The 23,356-nt window shown below is 29.8% G+C and overlaps 4 protein-coding genes across 6 annotated transcripts; all 4 read right to left on the reverse strand.

Annotated features, from left to right (window-relative positions):
* Positions 1-996: 996 nt before the first annotated feature.
* LOC129310152 (uncharacterized) lies at positions 997-2,099 on the reverse strand. The gene has a single exon (XM_054952019.1). It carries the CDS (start codon positions 1,811-1,813, stop codon positions 1,265-1,267), a length of 549 nt encoding a protein of 182 aa, XP_054807994.1. The 5' UTR covers positions 1,814-2,099; the 3' UTR covers positions 997-1,264.
* A 4,122-nt stretch (positions 2,100-6,221) lies between these two features.
* Positions 6,222-8,340, reverse strand: LOC129309741 (trihelix transcription factor DF1-like). Its single transcript, XM_054951435.1, has 2 exons — positions 8,024-8,340; positions 6,222-7,595 (listed from the first exon to the last, which is right to left on the reverse strand). The coding sequence occupies exons 1-2, from the start codon at positions 8,275-8,277 to the stop codon at positions 6,359-6,361; spliced, it is 1,491 nt and encodes a 496-aa protein (XP_054807410.1). The 5' UTR covers positions 8,278-8,340; the 3' UTR covers positions 6,222-6,358.
* Positions 8,341-10,912: 2,572 nt separating this feature from the next.
* On the reverse strand, positions 10,913-13,040 carry LOC129309201 (fibrillin protein 5 homolog). Of its 2 annotated transcripts, XM_054950633.1 has the most exons (7): positions 12,630-13,040; positions 12,390-12,505; positions 12,191-12,313; positions 11,970-12,068; positions 11,792-11,836; positions 11,615-11,688; positions 10,913-11,141 (listed from the first exon to the last, which is right to left on the reverse strand). In XM_054950633.1, exons 1-7 carry the CDS (start codon positions 13,012-13,014, stop codon positions 11,057-11,059), a joined length of 927 nt encoding a protein of 308 aa, XP_054806608.1. In that variant the 5' UTR covers positions 13,015-13,040; the 3' UTR covers positions 10,913-11,056. The 2 variants fall into 2 exon arrangements, with proteins under 2 accessions (XP_054806608.1, XP_054806607.1); XM_054950632.1 differs by having other exon boundaries at positions 10,913-11,688.
* Positions 13,041-13,652: 612 nt separating this feature from the next.
* Positions 13,653-16,387, reverse strand: LOC129309202 (protein BOLA2). 2 transcript variants are annotated; one of them, XM_054950635.1, is made up of 4 exons: positions 16,250-16,379; positions 15,802-15,930; positions 14,492-14,514; positions 13,653-14,031 (listed from the first exon to the last, which is right to left on the reverse strand). In XM_054950635.1, the coding sequence occupies exons 2-4, from the start codon at positions 15,808-15,810 to the stop codon at positions 13,833-13,835; spliced, it is 231 nt and encodes a 76-aa protein (XP_054806610.1). In that variant the 5' UTR covers positions 15,811-15,930; positions 16,250-16,379; the 3' UTR covers positions 13,653-13,832. The 2 variants fall into 2 exon arrangements, with proteins under 2 accessions (XP_054806610.1, XP_054806609.1); XM_054950634.1 differs by lacking the exon at positions 15,802-15,930 and having other exon boundaries at positions 16,250-16,387.
* Positions 16,388-23,356: the final 6,969 nt, after the last annotated feature.

The following is a 23,356-nucleotide window of genomic DNA, read 5'->3' on the forward strand; positions in this document are numbered from 1 at the left end:
GTATAACTATTCAAATTCATTGCCCTAGGAAATAGAATATCAATTAGTTGTCGTATAAATTAATGAAAAAATTAATTATTTATGTAAAAAAATATAATCAGAACTTTTAAAACAAAAAATAAAGCACAATGCAAAGAAATAAATTGATAAAAATTGAATGAGAAATGCTTAGATAGATCGGATGTATCACATTATTTATAATCTATCTAATAAAAATATAACATTTAGATGACTTAAATATAAATTAATTTTAATATTAATGATAATGGAAAGAAAATGTAAAAAATTAAATATGTATTCTGTTATAAAAATAAAATTATTTAAAAAAATATGACACAAAATTTTATTTAAATTACTTGGAGTGTTTAAATTGGACAAACCACAAATGACATGATGTACCTAATTTATTTAAGTATTTCTCAACTTATATTGATTTTAAGAGTTAATTTGTTGTCACCTATATAAATATATATATGTGTGTGTATCAAGTTATCTATTTATTATATTAATTTAAAACATAATTTATATCTTAAAATGTAAAAAACTAACACAATAATTTATAAAAATGTAAAAAAAAAACAAAGGAAAATTAACCTCAGAAATTAAATCAATATAGAGTTTAAAGTTTAATATCTCCCAGTTAGTGTACTAATAAAGAATGACGGCCGAAGAGCATGATTCTTCTGGCAAAAGAAGAGGATGAGGACTGGAGGAGCATGCTTCTGGCCTTCTACAGCATGATACTAATCAGGCGGAGTACGTACAATTTTTTTTTTTTTTCAAGGATCAAGCCTTCAATAAACAAAACAAATATGGCTAATTACACTTAACAACTCCAGTGGGGCTACTTACTAACTATTACTAAATAATAAAATTAACGATATCATAGATATTATATATATCGATTTTTTTTTTTAAAGCATGAAAAAGGTTGCTTGTTTCCTGATACCTGATGTTAACCAAGCAAAAAAGAGCCAAGTGGCAAAGTCAAGAATGTTAATAGAAAGACGTTTCATTTGATTATGAGTCAAAGAGAAGAAGAAGGACAGCTGAAAAGTGAAAAGGTATGGCATAGAAAGAGGAAGGAAAAAAAGTGCCCGTTTGCGCTGAAACACAAACAACAACTAGTCCCCCTCTTACTTGCACACAATTTCACAATTGAAATTTAAAGTCTAGATCTACCATTTCCCGATTGAAAATGAAGCGAGTGGATGCAGATTTTAATTTAGACATATGGATCTTGGGATCTACCACAGAAGAAGATCTAGAAGCAGAGAAGAACAACGGAGACAGATACCATGAAACCGTAGATCAAGATCAAGAAGCCGAAATGGAGAGCCCAATTCCTCTTGAACTTGCCAAAATAGCTCTCTGGAGGTTCCTGGTAGTGAATCTCAAACTCTTCGTCCCCGACTCCGTCGTATTCATTCCCGCTCTGCAGCTTCATCTTCATCTCCCTCAGCTTCTCCGTGGCTAAGCCCAGGGTGAGCTTGTGGCATCGGCGCTGGTACTTGAAGGCGTTGATGCAGCGGAGGGTCTGGGCGACGGAGACGTAGAAGATGAGGGAGGCGAGGGAGAGAAGGGAGATAGGGATCCAGCAATGGCGGCACTGGAGGCGAGAGGAATTGGAGAGGGCCAGGAAGACGAGGCTGAGGAAGACGAAGAAAATCTGAAAGAGCTTGTGAAGCTCCTTCTTCTGGAGGTCAATGGCACGCTTCTTCTCCAGAGTCTTCTCGAAGTGAAGCTGGATTATGGTGTTGAGGGCTTGCAATGCCGTCTCCTTCTGGTGATGGTGGCCTTCGTAGTCCGCCATGGATGAAGGAACGAAGGATCCGCAGCCGCAAGCAAGCAGAAGAACGTTGGGGATTTTCGGATATGGAGCTGTGAATGAATTAAACAAAAATGGTATAATAGGACAAGCAAAGGCAGTGAATCAGAAGCGGTGAAAGATTTAAAAATGAAGAATGAATGAATGACTGAGTAAAAAGCTTGGTTTAGTTCGGATTGGATTGGAGAGAGAGGGAGAGATACACAGAGAGCTATTCGAATCTCAATGTGATTCACTAGTGTGAATAAAATCCAACGGTGAGGAGAGCGGAAGAGTAATGAGGGAGAAACGGCCTTTTTACGGACATATTGAATATCAGACTAATCATAAACCGGTCGAACCCTGATCAGACCAGTTATAAACAAATGATTTTACTAAACCGATTAAAATATTAGCTAACAGTTTATTAGTTTAATTGGACACTTTGATCTATATTTCCATGGTATACTTTTTACATATTAGAGATGGGGAGGTGTTGGAATTGGAGCAGATTAGAGATGAGAGAGGGAGGAAGATGGTCTAAGTCTTTTGAAATGTGTTATGTTATCATGTTATGTGTGCATTAGACATCAATGTTAGTGTTGTTTGTTGTGATTGAGGCTTCACATTTTAGATCCAAAGCTTGTGTAAGTAATCCCATGCTATCAATTATTCTACAATTTCACTAACATGGTCATACTTATACTTTAATTTCTTTTTTCCTTTTTTTTATACAAATAACACTCTTAAATTTCGAGTTATGTATATCATGTACTGACAAATCCATGTTATACTTTTTTCCAACGAAAGGATAAAAAAATTACTTCCTCCAGACTACAACATAGTCCCTCCGTCACATAATATAAATTATAGTTAATTAATTTATAATTTATGAATAATATTAGTTAACATTTTAATTTTTAAAAACTATTTACATTTTTTCATTTATACCTTTATTAAATATCCTATGTAAGAGTCTTGATAATAATAATTAAAATTCTAATACATTATTTTTTAAAAAGAGTAATAAATGAAATAGAGATATAGTTAAAAAAATAAATATAAAAGTTATTTAATGTCATGTATTTTGAATTAGGTAAGATTCTAAAAAATGCTTTAAACTGTGTTTTGGAGAAAATAAGTCATTGTTAATTAATTCATATTTTTTAAAAGTTTCTTGATTTTTTAAATTTTTTTATATATTTTTAATTATATCTTAAATTGAATAAATATAATATTTAATTATTTATAACATCCCAATCAATTATTTAAGTGAAATATAATAAAGTAAAGGTATGATTATAAGTGTCTGTACGCACACACAGCACACATATAACTCACACAATTGAGACGAACTTCAAGGTAACGAGAGAGTAACAATAAAAGACTAAATGTAAAACAGTAAGGAAGTTTAAGTTTTTTTTTTTGTTTTTTTTTGTTTTGGGACAAAAAAGAGTAAGAAAGTTTATTGTACAGGAAAAAGGAAAAGTTCATATTATTCTCCCTAGGTATATTCAATTACTCTATCCATTTAAAAATATAAAATATTTTTAATTTAAATTTCATTCTAATAAAATAATTATCTACTTTCAAACTAACTCTATCTTTTTATATTTATTTTTATTAAATATCCTATAATAAATATAAAATCATTATTAATAGGAACACTTTTGAAAAAAAGATAATGATTATACCTCAAAAAATTAAAAATATATTATATTTTTTAACATTTTATTTTTTTAAAAATGTATTATATTTTTAAATGGAGTGAGAATGTATTCCCTACCCTATCCTTCTCTCTCTTAGGATTGGGTTATACCTCTTCTCAACAGGAGATGTTTTACTTTTCTATTTAAAGGTAAATATATTAATAATAAAAGAAAGTTGACAGAAACATTAAAAACAAAAAAAAGTAAACAAGATAAGATGAGTCATGTGAACCACATTTATGAAAAATCTAACTGTTGAAGTTTTCCAAAAAATTTGTAACGTCCTGATTTATAAGATGTCAGTTAAAATAGAAGCAAACTCCCTTATCGCATCTGATTCTCAAATTCTACAAGTTTGTGTGCCTTCCAAATCAATTGAAAGAGAAATTCTAGATCTAGAACAATATGCTGTGAACACATAAAACCAAGAAGAGATGTGGAGAAATAACATCAGATTTACTGAGAAGTGATTTAATTCAACCTTCAATGTTGAGAGAGAAAGAAACAACACTGAGATTTTTTTTTTTCTTTTCTTAAAAAACAAGTGTCTGGATTTTTCAATTGATAATAAGAGCTTGATTTTGGGAGCAGAAGATAGAAATTCCTTTAGAAGTTCTAAGATCATTACTTTTTCCCAGATGCTGGCTGTTATCCCATAAGTTGTAAAAGGATGTTTTACTTTTGTTCTCTAGGTTTCCGTATGTTAATATTGTATACCTTTAAATATATATATATATATATATATATAATGTTGCTTATTATAATAAAAAAAGATAGTTTATGGTAAAGTTTGTGAAAATGTCATCTTCTTGTTTTTTTTAATATAGGAGATGAAATCAATTGTGAAAATGTTTATCTACACAGTCTGATTTTTTTTTTAAAAAAAATTGCTGATTATAATAGCCTTGTCTTTTTTTTTTTTTTTGGCCAAATTTATCATAGCCTTGTCGAAATCATAGGAGCTCTTTACTTTTCCTTATAAATATTCATGACACAATAAATTCCATTGACAATGTCATGAACCATTCAAGTATCATAGTAGTATTATATTATTATGATTGCTTCGCAACGTAAGGGCAGCCTCAGAAATCATATAACATACAACTAATATATAAATTCATGTTCTGTCACATCCCAATCATTGAAAAGGCTTCCATCGGCCATAAAATTACCCAATTTAATAAACAAGATGGCTTCCAGTGACAACACAATTACATTATTACGCACACACACAATGTGGAAAATAGACTTTTAGGTGACTAAACAAAGATTACACCCAAAATCTCCGATCTTTCTGAAAGGAAAAGAAAAGGGGGGAAAAAGAAAGAAAGGGAATGAAGCTTGTTGCGCCTTCATCAGCTGCCTTGATTTTAACTTTAAGCATGAACTGATTAGCGCAGCGATCAACGAAGGCTGGTGGCCCACCACAGAGATTCTGCAAATATAGAACAAGACCTGAATATCAGTTTGTCTTAATAACCAACTTTCAGTCATTAAAAATTTGATCGATCGTTGATTTATATTCTAATGCTGATGTGAAGATTTTTTTTTTTTTTAATGAGCAATTTATAAATGCCTCAATAAATACTTACAGAAATATGTTTTGGTCTTGGTAACACTTTGGAACCCAATTAACATAAACTTTCTTTTATTAAAAATAATTTGTCTAGGGTCATTGATGGAGCTGCGGTGCCAGCAAAATACTAACGTGGATGCGCATTCCAAGTTCAGTGCATCAAACTGACGCATCAATGTTACAACCACCACCACCACCCTGTCTCCATCAGCACACATTGGCATGGGGCACCGGAGTAGAGTCCAAAATTCAGGCTGGCCGAGCTTATTTGGGCTTAGCTCGAATAGGCCTGAACCCAAACATGCCCGTATCCTTGAAAAACCCGAATAACTAAACCCGACTCGAATTTTTTCAGGCTTCGGGCGGTCCGAATACCAAAATTTAATTTTTAAAATTATTTTTAATTATTTTTTTCACTTGAAATTAATTATTTTATTTTATAAAAAATATAAAATATATTTTTTAATACTTAAATGATATCTAGGACTCAAATATATGATATTTTAGTATAAAATATCTAAAATTTAAAGAATTAATTAATATTTATTATATTTTATATATTTTTTAAAAATATAATTTTTTTATTCGGGTATTTGGGCCAAGCCCGAACCCGATCGGGCTTGGACCGAATTTTTTCGGGGCTATTCGGGCCGGCCCGAACATAAAAAAATATTTTTTTTTTAAACCCGACCTTAAAATTTTTCGAGCTAGCCTGAATTACTGACTGGCTTTATACGGGGGTTACAAAATTCAAGGATTTAAATACTGCATCAAACAACACACGCTCTGACTTTATTTCAACCCCAGACATCTCTCTATCGGCACGCGTGCTTCAAAATTTAAATAACTTAAATTATAGGAGTAGTAATAAGATGTAATGATATTTAACTAATTGCAGGTGAAAAAAAAAGTGACATTTAACGAAAATATATTGGCACTACCTCTACTTGCAATTTTTTCATTAACAAAATGTAAAATAGTTTTAAAATAATTAGTTCTTCATTAAAATTTTGTAGTGTATATATATATTTTGGGTGTTTTTTTTTTTTTGGGGGGGGGGGGGGCGCTAGGGGGGAATAAAACTCTAAAAGTTGAGAGCAGAGAGCGCATATTCAAGAAAAACCAGAGAAGATTCGCTGATGTACCAAACAAAAACACTGCCATGAGATGGGTGGTATCAGATTTAGAGCAAGTTTCACTAAAACAGGGTCTCTTATCTCTCTTCAAACCATGCTTCATGAGCATTGGGCACCCCCACTTCGTCCATCATTCTGATCCTTCTTCTCTGTCAGATGAGGACGGAGACTGACCCTCCATAAGATGTATCGGTAGCTCCTCGGGTTTCAGTTGATCCTTATCAGAACTGGCTGAATCCTCCACCGTCTCATTAGGCTTTTCACTATTATACAGAGCATCAAGCTGTTGAAAATAAGGACATGTTTTAGAACTCTGAGGCTTTTTCTGGTTTTTCTTCTTCATCCTCTTGAAGTATTTGTTCATATTCTCCCATTTCTCTTTGCATCTCCTGGCACTCCGATCGTACCCAAGTTTTTTCATTGAACAAGATATCTCCTCCCATATAGGAATAGATCCTTTAAGCCCATTTCCTTCATTCTCCACATCAAAGTTTGTCCTCAATCTAATCAATGCTTCCACTTCATCTTTGGGCCATCGTGAGGAAGATGGACTCGTCAGTGTGAAATTCCCACCATTTCTACAGTCTTGCTTTTCAACAGCACTACTACCAGCATTATCATTTTCTTGCTCGTCCTTATCTATATCAACAGGAAGTAGGTTCTCGGGTAATTCTGTGGATCCTGTATGTCCTGCGAACTTCCTCAGAAGGGCAAGCACTGCAGCATCTTTTGCCGCAGCAATTGATCTTTCTTCAGCCAAAAGCTCTCGCTCCCTCTTAATCCTAGCTAATTCTTGCGTCTTCCATGCTTCCTCTCTTGCCATTCTATCTTGTTCACATTTGAGCAAAATCTCCATAAAGTTTTTCTGAAGCTTCGTTTGCTTCTCTAGTACTTTGTTCATCAACCTTTCAAAATATTGGGTCAGTTTCCTCTTCTTCCGAATATTTTCCTCTGATTCTTCGCTCGAAGAGGGAGTGGTTGAACCAGAGGGGACACCAGAGAATCGAATGGAATGTGGAATCAAATCTTGAATAACATTAGACAAATCTATAGGGGTTGTAGTTGTTGCTATGTTTTCCGTTTGATCCTCATTCTTTTCAGGGTAAGGATGTGGAATTGCACCTTGAATAATAACATCAGACAAATCCATTGGGGTTGTGGTTATTTCTGTGTTTCTCACTTGTTCTTCATACTTTTCAGGGTATGGAGAGTTCATAAGGGGTTCTAACAGGTCAAAGAATCGGTAAGTCTTGCCACTGGGTCGGCCATAACGACCTTCCTTGGTCCTTCTGTAGTATTTGTACACGTTTTCAAACTTCTCCTGGCATTTCTTAGCACTTCTATTATATCCTAGCTCCCCTAGTCTCCTGAACAGTTTCAAAATCAATCATTACATTTTAAATAAAAATTCTAAACCATCACAAAAAAAATAGACCAGTTTCAAAGAGTAACAGTCAGTGGGAAAACTGGAATTCGATGGGGGTCTACAGAGAAAAAAGACCATACTTCTAGTGCTGAAGAAAACAGAAGATTTTCACCAAAAAAAAAAAACGGAAGATCAGTTAGGATGTAAGTTCCAAAGGAAATTTACATTGCAATTCACATTTCGCAAAATAAACTTGAAGAGTGCAAAACTACTTATGTAAATATATTTTAATAAAAGGATATATAAAAATCATACAATACAAGAAGCATTCTCTCAAAAGTCAAAACCATAATTTTTATGAGGCTGAAATGTTGCAGCATTCTCTGGGGACTTTTATCGAACAGGAGCAATGAATGGAAAATAACTGACCTGGAAACTTGTTCCCAGAGATGAACTTTGGGGAACGTATCCCTGAAAGCAGCGTCCATATCAGACCTTATCTTGAGCAAAGCCTTAGTCTCCTCTGGAGGCCACCGACCACCGGTGATGTTCCGGTCAACATCTCCGGCCGAGACTGTTACCTGCTCGTCTTGGCATCCATCAGAGACAGGCTCACCACCATCCTCCTCCGTGCGGCTCCGGTATTGAATGGAGTGTTCAGGGAAAATCGAATTCTCTGGCATCCGTTTCACCGGATTACAGCGGCGATGAATTATGGGGGAGTAAAAGGCTGAGTAAATCGTCGAATGGGAACAAAAGAAGTGATTTTGACGGTTCTGAGGTGAGAACTCGAGGGATTTAACGTTGTACCTTGGGTTCATAAAAATAAATAAATTTTTTCATAAATTTTTTAAATTTTTAATAAAAAAATATATCCCCTGCAATCTAAATTATAGAATATTTACAAAATTATATTCTCTTGATTAAAAAATATAAAATATTTTTAATTAAATTTTATCCCATAATAAAATAGTTATTATTTTTAAATTAATTTTATTTTTTTATATTTATTTCTATTAAACATCTTACAATAAATATAAAGTCATTAACAATAGGGATACTTTTAAAAAAAAGGCAATAATTACATCTTAAAAAATTAAAAATATCTTATATTTTTTAATATTAAATTCTTTAAAAATACCTTACATTTTTAAATGGAAAGAGTATGTATCATTAAAATTTATTAAACACAATTTATAAGTTTATTTTTTAAAAATACCCTATAGTCAATATTCTTCTTAAAAAAATATAATAAAAAAATAATATTGAAAACCATTGTTAACGAAGCATTATTTTTGTAAAAATATTTTATATTTTAAGATGTTGAATTTTTTTAAAAAATATTTTATAATTTGATATAAAAAGAATACTAATGAGAGTTAGAATTACATAAATATTGTAAATTGAGTACATTTTTCATTTTTAATAGTCACTCAGTAGAAATTAAAATTATAATGATCAAAATCCACATCTAGATCTTTAATTTTGTGCAAAATTTTATTTTAATTTTTTAATTTTATAGAATACGTATTAAATTTTTAATTCTAATATTGTTATTTTATTAAGAATAAATTCTCAAATTAAATTTCTAAATATTAATATGTTAAGTTCAATTTTTTAAAATAAAAATGATTAAAAAAATAATTATTTAAAATTAATAATGTTAAAATTAAAGAACTTAAAAATACGTTATAAAATTCAATAATCAAACTCATATTTTACATAAAGTTAAAAAAAATAAAAAAATAGATCAATTATAATATATTTTTAACTTAGTCACACCATCTACGTTGCTCCTTTTATATCTACTATTTTTAACCGGCGAGTTGTAGGCTGGCATTGTGTGCCGGTTGAAAAAGCCCAGATTCCACTGGTAAGCTAAAATTTTCTAATGGTCATATTTAGCAATCTTGTACTTAAGGTCAGTTTAGATTTTAGTTAGGCATCATTAATTATAAAAATAATTAATTAAATATTTAATTATAATTATAATTAATTATATTATTATGTAATATATTTGAATACTGTTTTTTTAAAACTAATTTTAATATAATTAAATATATTTAAATAATTTATTTAAAATTAATTTTAGCTATATAAATTAACATAAAGGATGTTTCTTTTTAAAATTAAATTATTTATAAATTTTTTTCTAATATTATTAAATTTGTTAAATTTTATTTAAGAAGTAAAATATATTATTTAAATTATATATCTAATTAATTATAAAAATTTAAATTATATTAATATTAACAATTTAATTTTCTTAAATAAATAACTCAACATATCTTAGTTCAAATACATTTAATAAAAGAGAAAGATTTAATTCTTAAATACCAAATATCAATTTTACAATAACTAATAAAAATGATAATATATAAATTGATCCATAATAACAACATGGATATGAGTCATATTTGACGAAGATGTTAAGCATTACCTTAAAATTTTGGCGACATAAAAAATGTAGCAATGTAACAAATGACACAAAATCTCTCTCTCTCCCTCTCTCTTGTATATCTTTGCAACAATCTTTACAATGACCTTAAATTTTAAATTAAATTAAATTAATTTTTCTCCATCAATTAATACTTTATTTGAATTAATTTTATAGTAATATTAAGTGAAGGGTGGTGGTTGACAATAACTTATGCTAACAATTTTTTTTAAAAATCTAAAATTTGAATTTTACTAAAAAAAAAGAAAAAAGAGAAGAGAATTTAATTTTATTTTTATTAAATTTTGTATTTTTTTTATAATTTTTTCTTGAGCTTTTCTTTATAATTTTTTTCAATCTTTTTGATCAGCTTTTCCATAGAAGATCACATATACAGCTTAGGAAAAATAAATCGGTTCTTTCCCAACAATCGATTAACTGAAAAAGATGATGTTTGGGTATTTTTTTTGATTAATCGATTTTTTAACTGAAAAAATTGATTATTTTCGTAACGAAACAGGCACTTAGCATGTTAAGTTGTCTTCCGTCAGCTTGCTTATGTGTCTATAGATCACGAATTCATGGGTGATAATCTATATATGCACTAACTTTTTTTAATAAAAATATTTGACTTTTGCTAAAACAAATTAATTTCTTTTATTTCTAACTCGTTCTCTCTGTATATGAATGATGCGTCTGTTGTGAATAACAATCGGAGTCTGTTCATGATTCTAACTCATCTATTCTCTCAATTCAAAAGACGTAATGAATAAAGAAAAAACTGGCAAATTATACTTACCATGTAAAGAAAGAGTAATTTTGTTTATTTTTATCTTTTAATTCATTCTATTCTGTCATTTCCAGTCCAACGACCAAAAGGCTTCACAGTTATGCTCGGCTAATTAAAATCTCCTCAGCCGCAGAATTCATGCAGATGTAAGAGGCCAGACATCATAATATTCTCATCACTCATCAGTCAAATAATTTTTATTTTGAAAAACAAAAATACTTCACAGATCAAATAACTAAGAGTTGTGATCTTGAAATCTCTCCAGTACAAAGATATTGCCTTTGTCATCCCTCCCTATCCTCATCGCGTCATCCACATATCTATCTCATGGATGATAGCAAGAAACAAACATACCCAGAAGAACCAATCTCAATGTCAACCAAATTTACTTTATTTTCATTTCAATAAAATTAAAAAAAATAAAGCGATTCTATTTTTTCAGAAGGGGAATGACTTTTAGGTTCAAAATTTTTTGCTAAAAAATAAGTTGTAAATATTAGTTCATATTGTTATAAGTATTAGAATCACAGTATTTAAAACCAAGTCAATCCAACTAGTTGAACTGGTAAACAATTAGTAACTTGACTGGTTTAATGAAATGCTATGTTAATAACCATTGATCAGTCTGACTATCACTGACCATTAATTGAATTAATGTTTTAGCTTGATTAGATTTCTGAATGCAAGCATGGGACCTAAATGTCATTTCCCTAATAAAGAATCTAAATTCACGTGAAGCATACGAGAAAACAAAGGCAATGTTAGAATTATGTTGAATAATGTGTTAGGATACGTGATCTCCAGCCATCCCTCTGGATTGAAGATGCTCAACAAAACATCATAGTTCTTCCGAAACACATTCATTAACTGTTCATTCAAAACAGTCAATAACCAATTAACAGGAAAACCCATGCTCAATATTTATTAAGTATCATGTCAACCAAACATGTCCTGTAATGTGACTTCTTACCTGGTCAGGAGTGATTGTGGAGTTTTCAAAATTTATCAGAACTCTCTGTGAATCACCATAACATGAATCAAATCAAAATCAAAATGTCAGTAATATCATCAGCTAATTAAATAATAAATAAGTAGTTTCCAAATCACAACAATCACAAAAAGGAAAAGTGAAGTGAGGAAGCTTTAACTGTCGAGGAGGCAATCTTGAAAGAGGACTCAATACTAAATTGTCCATTCAACAAACTCAACCCCTTTGCACTGAACTTGATCACATTCACTGCTTTGCTCTTCAATTTTGCAATCACCAATGTTCATCTTTGGTTAAATAAATAAAAACTAACACCAGATGCTTACAGTTATATGGATTCATTAAAGAGAAAATTCCTGATATATATAAATATATATATACCTCAGCTACATCAATAATCTGGAAAAAATCATCCAACGAGATGAAGTCCCTGAGACCTAACTTCGTTCTCTTGGAGCCCAGAATTGAGATTGTGCTGTAAACAAGTCTCCAGCATCCACCCATCTTCCAAATATTATAAAACAATTATAACCCTGTGACTGACAATGTTAATCAAGACTGGAAATTGAATTCAATTCACCTTGTCCAGATTGAGAGTAGGATCTGGGGTTGGATTCAGAGATTCCAGCTGCTTCACCAGAGTTTCAATTTCAGACTTCTTGGAAGAAGTGAGTCCAAAAATTCCCCTATTAATTCCTTGAAATATGCCTCAATCATATTTCATTATTTCTACATTCTCCTTCGTTTTCCAGTCCATGGAAGCAAATGATAAGCATCATATTAACAGAGAACAAGAATAATCCAAGTGAGTATATAGTACCTTGCACAGCTTCGTAAAGTGCAGTTTTGCCGCAGGAAAGTGCTTCATCACCTAGCAAGCCAGAGTTCTGTTTTGCAACTTTTGTGATAGTGATGGGTCTGAATCCAGAAGGGGTCTCCACAAATCTTGATGAGGTGTTTGGTTTTGAACGAGGACCTGGGGAGACAAATCCTTGGAGCTTGGTGATATTCATGGTTCTGAAGATGAGAGGGCTGAGACGGGAATCAGCCATTGATGGGTGAAGTAGCTTAGTGGCCATTGAACAAACAGTTTCGACTCTGGGGATTGCGAATTTGGAAACATGTCGATAGTTTGAATGCAAACACTTAAGTTTGATGTTGTGGATAAGGCCACAAGACTTGTGGTTGAGATTTTGCCCAGTCATTATTGTGGGGGATGAGAGAGACAGTTCCTGTGACACTTCAGCAATTAATTGCTCACTTCAAAAACCGCATATTTCGACAATAAAATGTAAGAATCTAAAATTAAATTCAAATGTAATCTTGTTTTGTCCGAAAAAACAAATGTAATCTTGCTAAATAATAAATTAATAATAAGCAATGTTGAGCAGCCGAGCGAATTGGTAACATTAGCCTTCTTTCCTTCAAACAGACATTTCAGGCCTAAAAACGTTTTTTGCTTTCTTACAAATTCAAACTAGAAATTTCATGCTTAAACAACCCCTTCCATTAGGACTAATGCCCATTGATCATATGGAAGGAAGGAGCGCAAGAGCAGGTTAGCCTTTATTAGCCATCAAAGGATGATAATGTTTAACTTGATTTAATACTTATTAATCATCGTACACATAAAGTCCTTCTGTTCAACCAGCTCAACATTAAAAATAAATAAATATACAACCAAAATTATTAAAAAAATGCTGAAGAATAAGTCATTTGGGTGGCAGTTTGTTCACGGCCTGCAGCAATACAACGTCATGAAAATATGTCCTCGAGATCAATTGAAAGACAGTACCGAGGAAATTCTTAGGTTCGGTGTGATGATATTCTACAGCTCAGACAATTAAACTTATCCATAATCGGACATTCTGTATGTTAAAATTCAGTATATAATCATTGGTCAGAGATTTGAGCATTAACGAGGTTACACAGAACCAGTACCCAGAAACTTGGGATTTCTTATTACAAAATAACTGAGGGAAGATAAAGCAGCTAGATTTTCAACTTTTCTCATTTCTCAAAGCTAAGCAGCAGCAGCATCAGATTTGGCGGACTCTTGCTGTTGTTTCCACTGCTCTGGGGTCACAGCTTTCTTGATAGAGAGAGCATGAATCTGTTTCATTTCCTCATCCAAAGCAGCATTCACCATTCGATGCCTCTCAAGTAGTCTCTTCCCTTCAAACTGTTCTGATACGATCTCAATTGCAAAACTGGCTCCGCAACTGATAGCCACATCAGTTTAATTTGGTGGTGAGATAGAGGAAGAGGCAAAGACAAAGGCATATACAAGCAACATATATACTTCTTTTAAAATACAAGAAATTTTTATCTAACACAAACCTACCAGAAGAAACAGCTAACTAGTCAAGCTTTTTTAAAAATAAAAAAATTCAACTTTGTCTTTCTTTAAATGAATGGGAAATGAATCATATTAATGAAGGAAAGTAAGTTTAATACACTCTTATGAGCGTTTTAGGAAAAACGACATTGATTGTCCTTAGAAATCTGCAAAATGCCTTGTATACTGAAACACGGACTTCCCCAAACATACTTGTGGTATGATCCATAATTAAGCTACACCATTCACAAACAGTGAACAGCGCAAATTGCTCCTTAGAATCTGTGCAGTGTATAGAGTTTGAGATGTAGCACAAAGAAAATCTCATGGTTGAAAATACTTACCCTCCAGAGGTATCAACGACTTCCTGAAAAACAAATGGAAAAAGCTAAGTTGCAGAGCAAAAGGTTTCATATGGGGATATATTAACAAGTTTTAGTACAAGACAATCAATTAAAGCATATATATGAATTACATAGAGACATCGTTTCTATCTTTCCATGACTTTTTTCCCTAGTAAAGAGAAAACAATGCAGATTCAAAACAGTCCTATAATTACTGCTTCCATCATCATAGCCTTAGTCCCAGTGAAATCATTCAAATCATTCAAGATTGAACCACAAACTCAAGGCCATTCCTTTTGAAATTTGATTCATGTTTAGTTTGTCACAGGAACGTTTTTATCAAGATATCAGAAAGAAAAGCATAGTATCATACAGAATCAAATAATTTTTTTTCATTGCAGAGTAGAAATTGCTAGCTTCATCTAGACATCAACGGATAAAAAGCAAAAGCATCTTAAGCTGATCCTCATCCATTGCTAGTCAATGGAGTACATGCTTGCGTGAGCTTTTTTGGGATGTTTTAATTCTTCCTTGGGGCATTGTGTGGGAAATAGAGCATCAACCCAAGTTGAGCAATAAGGTTGACATAATGAACACTTGACAGACAGGTTGGCTACAAATTTGAAAGGTAAATTTGCTTTGTAGCGCAATATGTTCTACAAAGGAAAAAAACACAGGTCAATTTTCAAATAGACCGTGTAGAAAAATTAACCACAAGACAGGACACAAGGCACGTGTGAATGGAGATGCAATAAAGCCCAAAACAATCATGTTATAGCTGGTTAAATCCAACAGTTTCTTCAAGACTGAAAGTAAACACTGATGAGGAATGAGGTGATCAGCAATTTTAGCCAAGGTAGTTAGGTAATGAAGCATTCAAGCAAGTTGGAAGATCAAGTAAATGGATGCAAGGAGCTTATCTTAAGAGCAAAACTAATGCAAATGGAAGACAGTGGAGCCCATCATCTTACTCTGTATGAGGTTAAATCGTAACAGTGTCGTGGTTCTAGCAGACAATAGAGGAAAGCTGAATTATTAATTTAATTGTCGACATGGAACATTAATATTCCCGTTCAAGATCAGTATTTCAACTAATAAACACAAAACCCGACTTTTAACCAGCACATCAAACTTCACCCGTGAAATATGATCTCCCCTGTCTATGAGAATATCCATGTAGTTATAAACTTAAAGCAAGCTACTTTTAGACAAACACACTGGATCCTCTAAACTGTAAACCAACGCAACCCATAAAATTAATCTCTATTGCAGGATGAGTGGTAGAGGTAGAACACTTATGAGAACCCAACCCAAACCATAAACTTTTTTCTCCTTTAAGTCTTCTGGTTCATAACTTCATGCTTAAAAGCCATAGAAATACAGTACAAGTGCAACTCCATAGCCATTGGTTTGGTAGGAAACTTTATATTTCAATCTACCTACAAAACAAATTATTGAATTTAATTTCACTTAGATATGAAAATGGAAGAAAAGGGAAAAGGGGGGCACAATTTTGTGGGATTGAGTGCGCATTCTAAAGACAAAACTTGGGAATAGCACGACGAAGACTAGTTCATCGCTGAAATTTGATTAATCATATCCATTATAGCTTTGCAGAAACTTTTTTTTTTTCACATTTATTTGTTTTAAGCATATTTTACCCATAAGCCGGCACGGGTTTTCTGGAGACCGTCAGTATTAACCAGAACGAAATAATGAAGACGAGGACGGTGCAGAGAAAGGATTAGGAAAACTTACTATATGTGAGGGATTCAATTTGGCCTTCAAGGATGTTTCAACTTGTTCCATTGTTACCCCCATCCCTCTTCCCGTCCTCGCTCCTTCAGCAGTCGTCAATTCTGATGTTTCTATCAACTTATACCCTGAAACGGAATAGAATAAAACTTTCTTTCTTTGTTTTTTCTTTTTTGGCCAGGAAATAGAATAAAACTTTCACAACTACACTACAGCAAAAAATATGAAAATGATAGTATCAAAAAGAAAAGAAAAGAAAATGATGGCAAATATAAATATTCGCGTCTATCTTGTATTTTTATTTTTATGCTCACTTTTCTTCTGATCTTTCTTCTTCCTTTTCCAATTTTTTCTTTTCACACATCAACCATTCCTGTGAATTGATCCAATGAACAAAAATTTTACTTAAAAACTCAAACATGATACAAATATTTTTTTTAAATGATAAAATTAGAAATTTTGAGTGATTAAAGTTATAGTTTAAATTTATAATTTAAAAAATTGAATAAAAACTTAAAACAATACTCCTTCTGTTAAAAAAATGTAAGATTCTTTTTACTCAATTTTACTCCCAACAAATTAGTTAAGTATTTTTAAATTAATATTATCTTTTTATATTTATTCTTATTTAATAATCAATAGAATGTTTCACTGAAAAATAAATATAAAATAATTTATTTAACAAGGGCATTTTCTAAAAAAATACATTAATTATACTTTAAAATATTAAAAATATTTTGTATTTTTTAACATTCAAATCTTTAAAAAATGCTTTATATTTTTTAAGGAAGAAAGTTCTTATACCATTTCATAATTAATGTCAAATTATGGAATTTGGAAGAGCTATTGCAGGTGAAGTTGGAATATTGGGAAAATAATTAAAATCAATATAAAATATTTCGAAAGAAGTGTCACTTAGTTAGAATTTTATAATATTTAAATTAGTTGGTATCAATCATCAAGTATATAAATCTTGTGGGTTCAATCCAATTGGTTAGATGAGGTTTTTATATGTTTAGTTAATGCACATTGGGTTAATTTCAATTCTTCTTTCTCATTGGTTGAACCACTTTGGCCCAGTGTTAATTCTGTTCTATCATTGGTTTGTTTCATTGAATGTTTATCTATTCATTATGTGGTCATGTGTTGTTCTCCGAGCTACAGGTCTCTAATATATCATTTTTTAATGCCCATTATAATGTTTTAACTTTTAAATTTTGTTTTTTATTTTTTTTTTAAATTATTAGTTTCTACATAAAACAAAAGACATTTAAATATCTTGATGTCTTAAAAGTGATAAAGATTTATACTCTATGCTTTATTATTGATATCGACAAGTTTCATCATGTGTTCATTTTATGGCTGACATAATCATTTTTTAACTAATATTTGACCATAATGGAGATAACAATGCAAGTCAATGCTACAGTGAAAAATCACAGTGTATTAATATCGAATTTGAAAAAACAAGAGGAGTGGAAACTAGGATTAGGGACATCTAATGTGCCCTTTTCTAATGTCTTTGTAATATCCCAACGTCCCAATTTTATTTTTTATTTTTCTTTGAATCATTGACTTCTAATAAAATAAGAGGCATTGGAATATCTTGATGTCTCAAAGTGGTGAAGATTTATATTTTTTATAATTTTTTTAAAGAAAAATATCACAAATACACCCTTCTATTTTTGAAAAATCATAAAAAAGTATAAATCTTCACCACTTTAGGACATTAAGATATTCCAATGCCTCTTATTTTATGTAAAAGTTAGTGATCCAAAAAAAATAAAAAATAAAATTGAGACGTTAGGACATTATAAAGGCATTAAAGAATGGCGCATTAAAGGTTTTTAATTCTTGTTTCCCACTCCTCCTATTTTTTCAAATTCGATATTAATACACTGTGATTTTTCACAGGAGCATTAACTTGCATTGTTATCTCCATTATGGTCAAATATTAGTTAAAAAATGATTATGTCAGCCATAAAATGAACACTTGATGAAACTTGTCGATATCAACAGTAAAACATAGAGTGCCTCTCAAGGTTTTTTTTCCCCCACTTCATTTTTGCTTTTTCATGAACCTGTACAGAGGAGTACTGTCACAAAGACATTGTATGGTATGTCGTTCGCTTCATGCATAACTATTTCCGTCTTAGTGGATGTTGGCAGGGGAGACAGCCGAGTAATTTTCAACCAATCCAAAATTCTTAAAGCAGTACACATTACTCAAAGAATTTTTCAAACAACCCTTCATATTGAATGATGGCATGTTTTTTGGTCAACTAAATATTACTCAAAGAAATTGGGAAATAGTCGGTCAAATCTACACAGATATGGAAGATGTATGGTATAGATTAGTTTGTCGTGCAATGGCCCGAAATATGAACAAAAGTAAGGTCACATTTAGTTATTAGAAATGAATAGAGTAGAATTTATTAAAAAAAATTAAAATAAAAATAAATTAAATCATCATTCCTCTTAATGGAAAGCATAATAAAACAAAGTAATATACAGTATAAATGTAAAAATTATTATACTCTTTAAAAATATTATAAATCATGATTTTTAATTTCATAAACTAATTAATTTTCTCCTTTATAAATGTGATTTATCTATTTCTCTTAATTATTTTATTTTTATTTTTATTTTTTAATTCATTTCATTTTAATATTTTTTTAATAATCAAACGAGAACGTATTTTGGAGTGCATACTTTAGTGGGGTCCGTCAGCTGCATGAATTTATAAACTTATATAATGGTTGCACAGATTTAAATTATTTGAAATTGGAATCGGTGAAGTTAAGTGAAATTTTTTATTTTTTATTTTTTACAAAATATAAATTTTTTTATTTCTTTGATTCATCAATTCCAATTTCAAAATATTTAAATCTTTGTTGCATGGTTCCCACAACCAGAGCCCACAGGTGTCTCAATGTAATCTACCATCTATTGGCAAGTATAAAAAAACAGTAGAAATTAGTAATAATTTTTTTTTTCAACAAATCATTCATTGCTTATGGTACAGGATAAAGGTAGTAATTTTGGCTAAAATTAATTAGCCAACTCAAATAAGTTCAAAAAATTTTAGAGCTGAGTTTGAAAATTTAAGATTCAGTTTGGTTTTTGAAAAGGCATTGAAAAAATTGGATTGAAAAAATAAAGAGAAAAATAAAATTATCAAAAAAGATAGGTGAACATATTCATAAAAAAGATGGAAAATCATAATTCAAAAGATTTTTGGAGTGAGTAATACTTCCTATATTTGTAATGTATATTAATGAGTTTTATCATATTTATCACAAAGGGAGGGTAGTTGAACTTATTTTATCTTAATTTTTTAATCCATTCTATTCTATTTTTTATAATAACCAAACAAAATTTAAAAAGATTTTCTTTACTTTAATCTTATTGAGTCGCCTTAATGAACTCAAATAAATTCGAGTCAAGCCCAAATCCAAATAGGTTTAGCCCCAATAACCAAATTTCTTCTTTTATTAGTTATAAAATAATATACAAATTGAAATATTAATTTTAAAATAAAAATTGATATTAAAAATAAAAAATAAAATAATATTTAATAAATCGGATATTCGAGTCAACTCAAATAAACTTAAAAGCCTAAAAAATTAAGGTTGAGTTTGATTATATAAATTTTTTATAATGTAACAAGATATTTCAAGTTTACTTTGAATAAGTTTAGTGTAAATTGAGCACAATCTAAATAAATTTGACCCACTTAAATTACTAACTCTGGTGCATGAACGGGCTGCTTTTATGGTAAGAGTCACTTCTTCTTTGGTATTTTTCCACCATGAAAATGAAGTTTTTTTTTCCCCAGTATTTACACTTCCCAACATCAAAATTGAAATTCCACTTGTCTAACAAAGCAGTTAATAACTTATAAACATTGCATTACTAATTTCATAAATTTTAATAATTTCAAATACTATGCAAGAAACTTATTTCTTAATTATTAATAATTGAATGTTAATTTAATTCAATGCTTTTATTATATACAACGAAAAGAATAGAGTAAAACAAACTAATTATATTCAAAATAATCACGGTAGAACTAGAATCATATATTTAAATTAATTGAGACAATTTTATTGGATATCTTTCACTAACAAATTAGTACACATTGTTACCATTATTTTGTCAGCATTTTTTCCTACGTTACACATATTACTAGATTTATGTCCCGTGCATAGTTTAGTTTTTGAGAATAAAAATAAATATAAATAATAAAAAATTATTTTTATATAGATATAGATACTCCCTTTGTTTAAAAATATAAGATATTTTTAACTGAATTTTGTCCTTAATAAAGTGATTACTTATCTTTAAATAAATTTTATTTTTTTATATTTACCCATATTTAATAGGATTTTCATCCTAAAATAATTATAAAGTAATTTATTTAATGAGGGTACTTTAAAAAAAAGAAATGATTACATCTTAAAAAAATTAAAATACTTTACATTTTTTAGTATCCAATCTTTTAAAAAATGCCTTACATTTCTCAATAAAGGGAGTATAAAAAAATTCTTTATATATCTAATACCTATTATTTATTAAAAATCTTATATTCACCATCAATTTTTGATACAAAATCCTACATGATCTCTCAAAATATAAAAAATGTTATTATTTTTTACACCCTGTTTAAATTTTTAAAATTTATAAATGTAGATCCCACTTATATTTTTAATGGTAGGTCCTACGTATCACTTTTTTAAACTACACTTCTTCAATTTTTTAAAAAATTAAATTTATTAAAATATTACATTCGCTCTATTAACCTTAGAGTTTCAATTTTATATTGAGTTTAAAATATTTGAATATATAAAAAATTTACAATCTAATATGACTCTTAATATCTTTAGCTTTCGGGTTTATTTAAACTGATTTAACTACTTCAAATTATTAAACATTATTTTATTTTATCTTTCTCTTTATTGAGTCTATACACTACGTCTTGAAATATTTTTTTGGCCAATTTATATATTTAATTTTTTAAAAATTTACATAATAAATAAATTTAAATAATGAAAAATTAACTTTTTGGTAATGTAAATGATTTTTGGACAACATTTATATTTAAATAGGGATATTTTAGTTCAATATTCATGACTTAATGGTTAACTTATGGTTGGGTGGATAAAAATAAAATCTTAAAAATAAAAAGAGGACTTGTATTTTATAACTATTCATACTAAAAATATTCATGTAAGTTTTAAAAAATAAAAGAGAGGTATTATTAATTAAGATAAAAATAGGTAAAATATTTTTTTTCTTATCTTCAGGTATAAATTTTGTATATACTGTACCCATATGAAAAAAAAAAAAAAAAAAATGTTAGATTCACAAAAAAATGCAAAGTCATCCGACGCTGCCAAATTTTAAAAAAAAAAAAATGACAAATCAGATGGTACTGTGTATCTACATTAGCACCCGACAATGTTGCAATGGCAAGAGATAAAAAAAGAGAAAAACTGGGGGCAGTTTTCAAAAATTCACTATTTAAACACATCAGACATTCCAAATTTATATAGATAGAGATTTCTTTCATGGTATAACATGATTCATGACACACACAAATCTATGCTCTCTTAACAGAACATGTTCCATAATAAAGATATTTATGTTCCTTCAAATTTTTGTACCTCAAAATTGTAGATATATCCAAATGAAACTTCCTTATGTCCAAAAAGAAAACATTATTACTAAAATTTAAAATTTCCAAATATTGTTTTTCAAATTACTTCTTACATTTGTCCGACATCTAAACCATGCAATGCATGGGATTTGTTCTAGTTTTATGCAACGATTGCAACGAAACAATCTCAATTAATGGAACTCCATCACAATTAAGAAATGTAAAACTCTTGCCCTGCATGCAAGTACACATACATAAAATTACCAATATCTGTCATATATAATCCATCTGAAGTATAATATAAGACGTTTTTTTTTTAATTTCACTTAATTCAAAATATAGGATATCTAAAACAATATCACCAACAACCATCATATATGCTCCATCCATACCATAATATAGAACGTTTTGACTTTGGCTTTGTTGCATGAGCAGGGGATTATGTAGTTAGCTTGTTCTTGTTTTTTTGTTTTATTTCCGTTGTATGAAAAAAATATAAGATATTATATAGGTTTTATATATATTTTTAATTATACATTTAATTTATTATATTTTATTTAAATAATTAATGAATGTGTTTTAAATAAATCAAATGTTATATTTATTTTTCTCAAGGTGCAATTAGAAAAATATGAAAATAAAAAAAAAACTAACCAACAATTTTTTGAGAAATATAAATTTATTAACCATGACTTCTAAAGAGCGAGGGTTTAATTGGGTTATATAAAAGTTTTTTATATTTTTTATTTAATATGATAATATTTAGGGTTATAATTGTTAGGGTAAGACTTATAATCTTATATATTTACCCTTGTATACTTAATATATTTTTATCTAATCAAATCAAGTTATGTGAATTTTAATATGTTAATAATATTAATAACAAGAATTTATTATAAAATGAATAATTTATAATAAATACTGTCGCGCCCGAATCGTGATGTCCCTGAAAAAGAAGGATCAATAAATGTAGGAGTCATCACCAAAATTTAAAAAGATAATTTTGAAAACCTTTTAAAAATAAAATGGTTCATAATAATCAGAATAGGGTTCGGGAGTCGGTTATGCGTGGGAAAGGTATTAGGCACCCCATGATATCCGTTCATAAGAACAGTTATCCTAAATTGATTACGTAAAATTAATCAACCTTTTAATAATATCTTAGTTATCCTTTATTGCACATGAAAAATAAAGATAAAAAAATAAAAGGAAAATAAATTATTTATTTACATGGAAGGACTTGACCTAGGATCAAAGCCTAGGGCATACGTATCTTGTGATAGGGATCAAAGTTCACGTAGTTCGAGTGTTTATTATTTAAGTTCTTTTTTACATTCTTTTAAGAGAATGATATTTTGGGTTATATTATTATTTTTATAAAAATTCATTCTTTGAAAATACTTTTGGGGTAGGAAGAAAATAACCAGTGTTGAAACCTGCAGCAATTTAGT

Source organism: Prosopis cineraria, unplaced genomic scaffold (assembly GCF_029017545.1).
Source record: "Prosopis cineraria cultivar Desert tree isolate PC_DT_omini unplaced genomic scaffold, ASM2901754v1 PC4, whole genome shotgun sequence".
NCBI classification, from domain to species: domain Eukaryota; kingdom Viridiplantae; phylum Streptophyta; class Magnoliopsida; order Fabales; family Fabaceae; genus Prosopis; species Prosopis cineraria.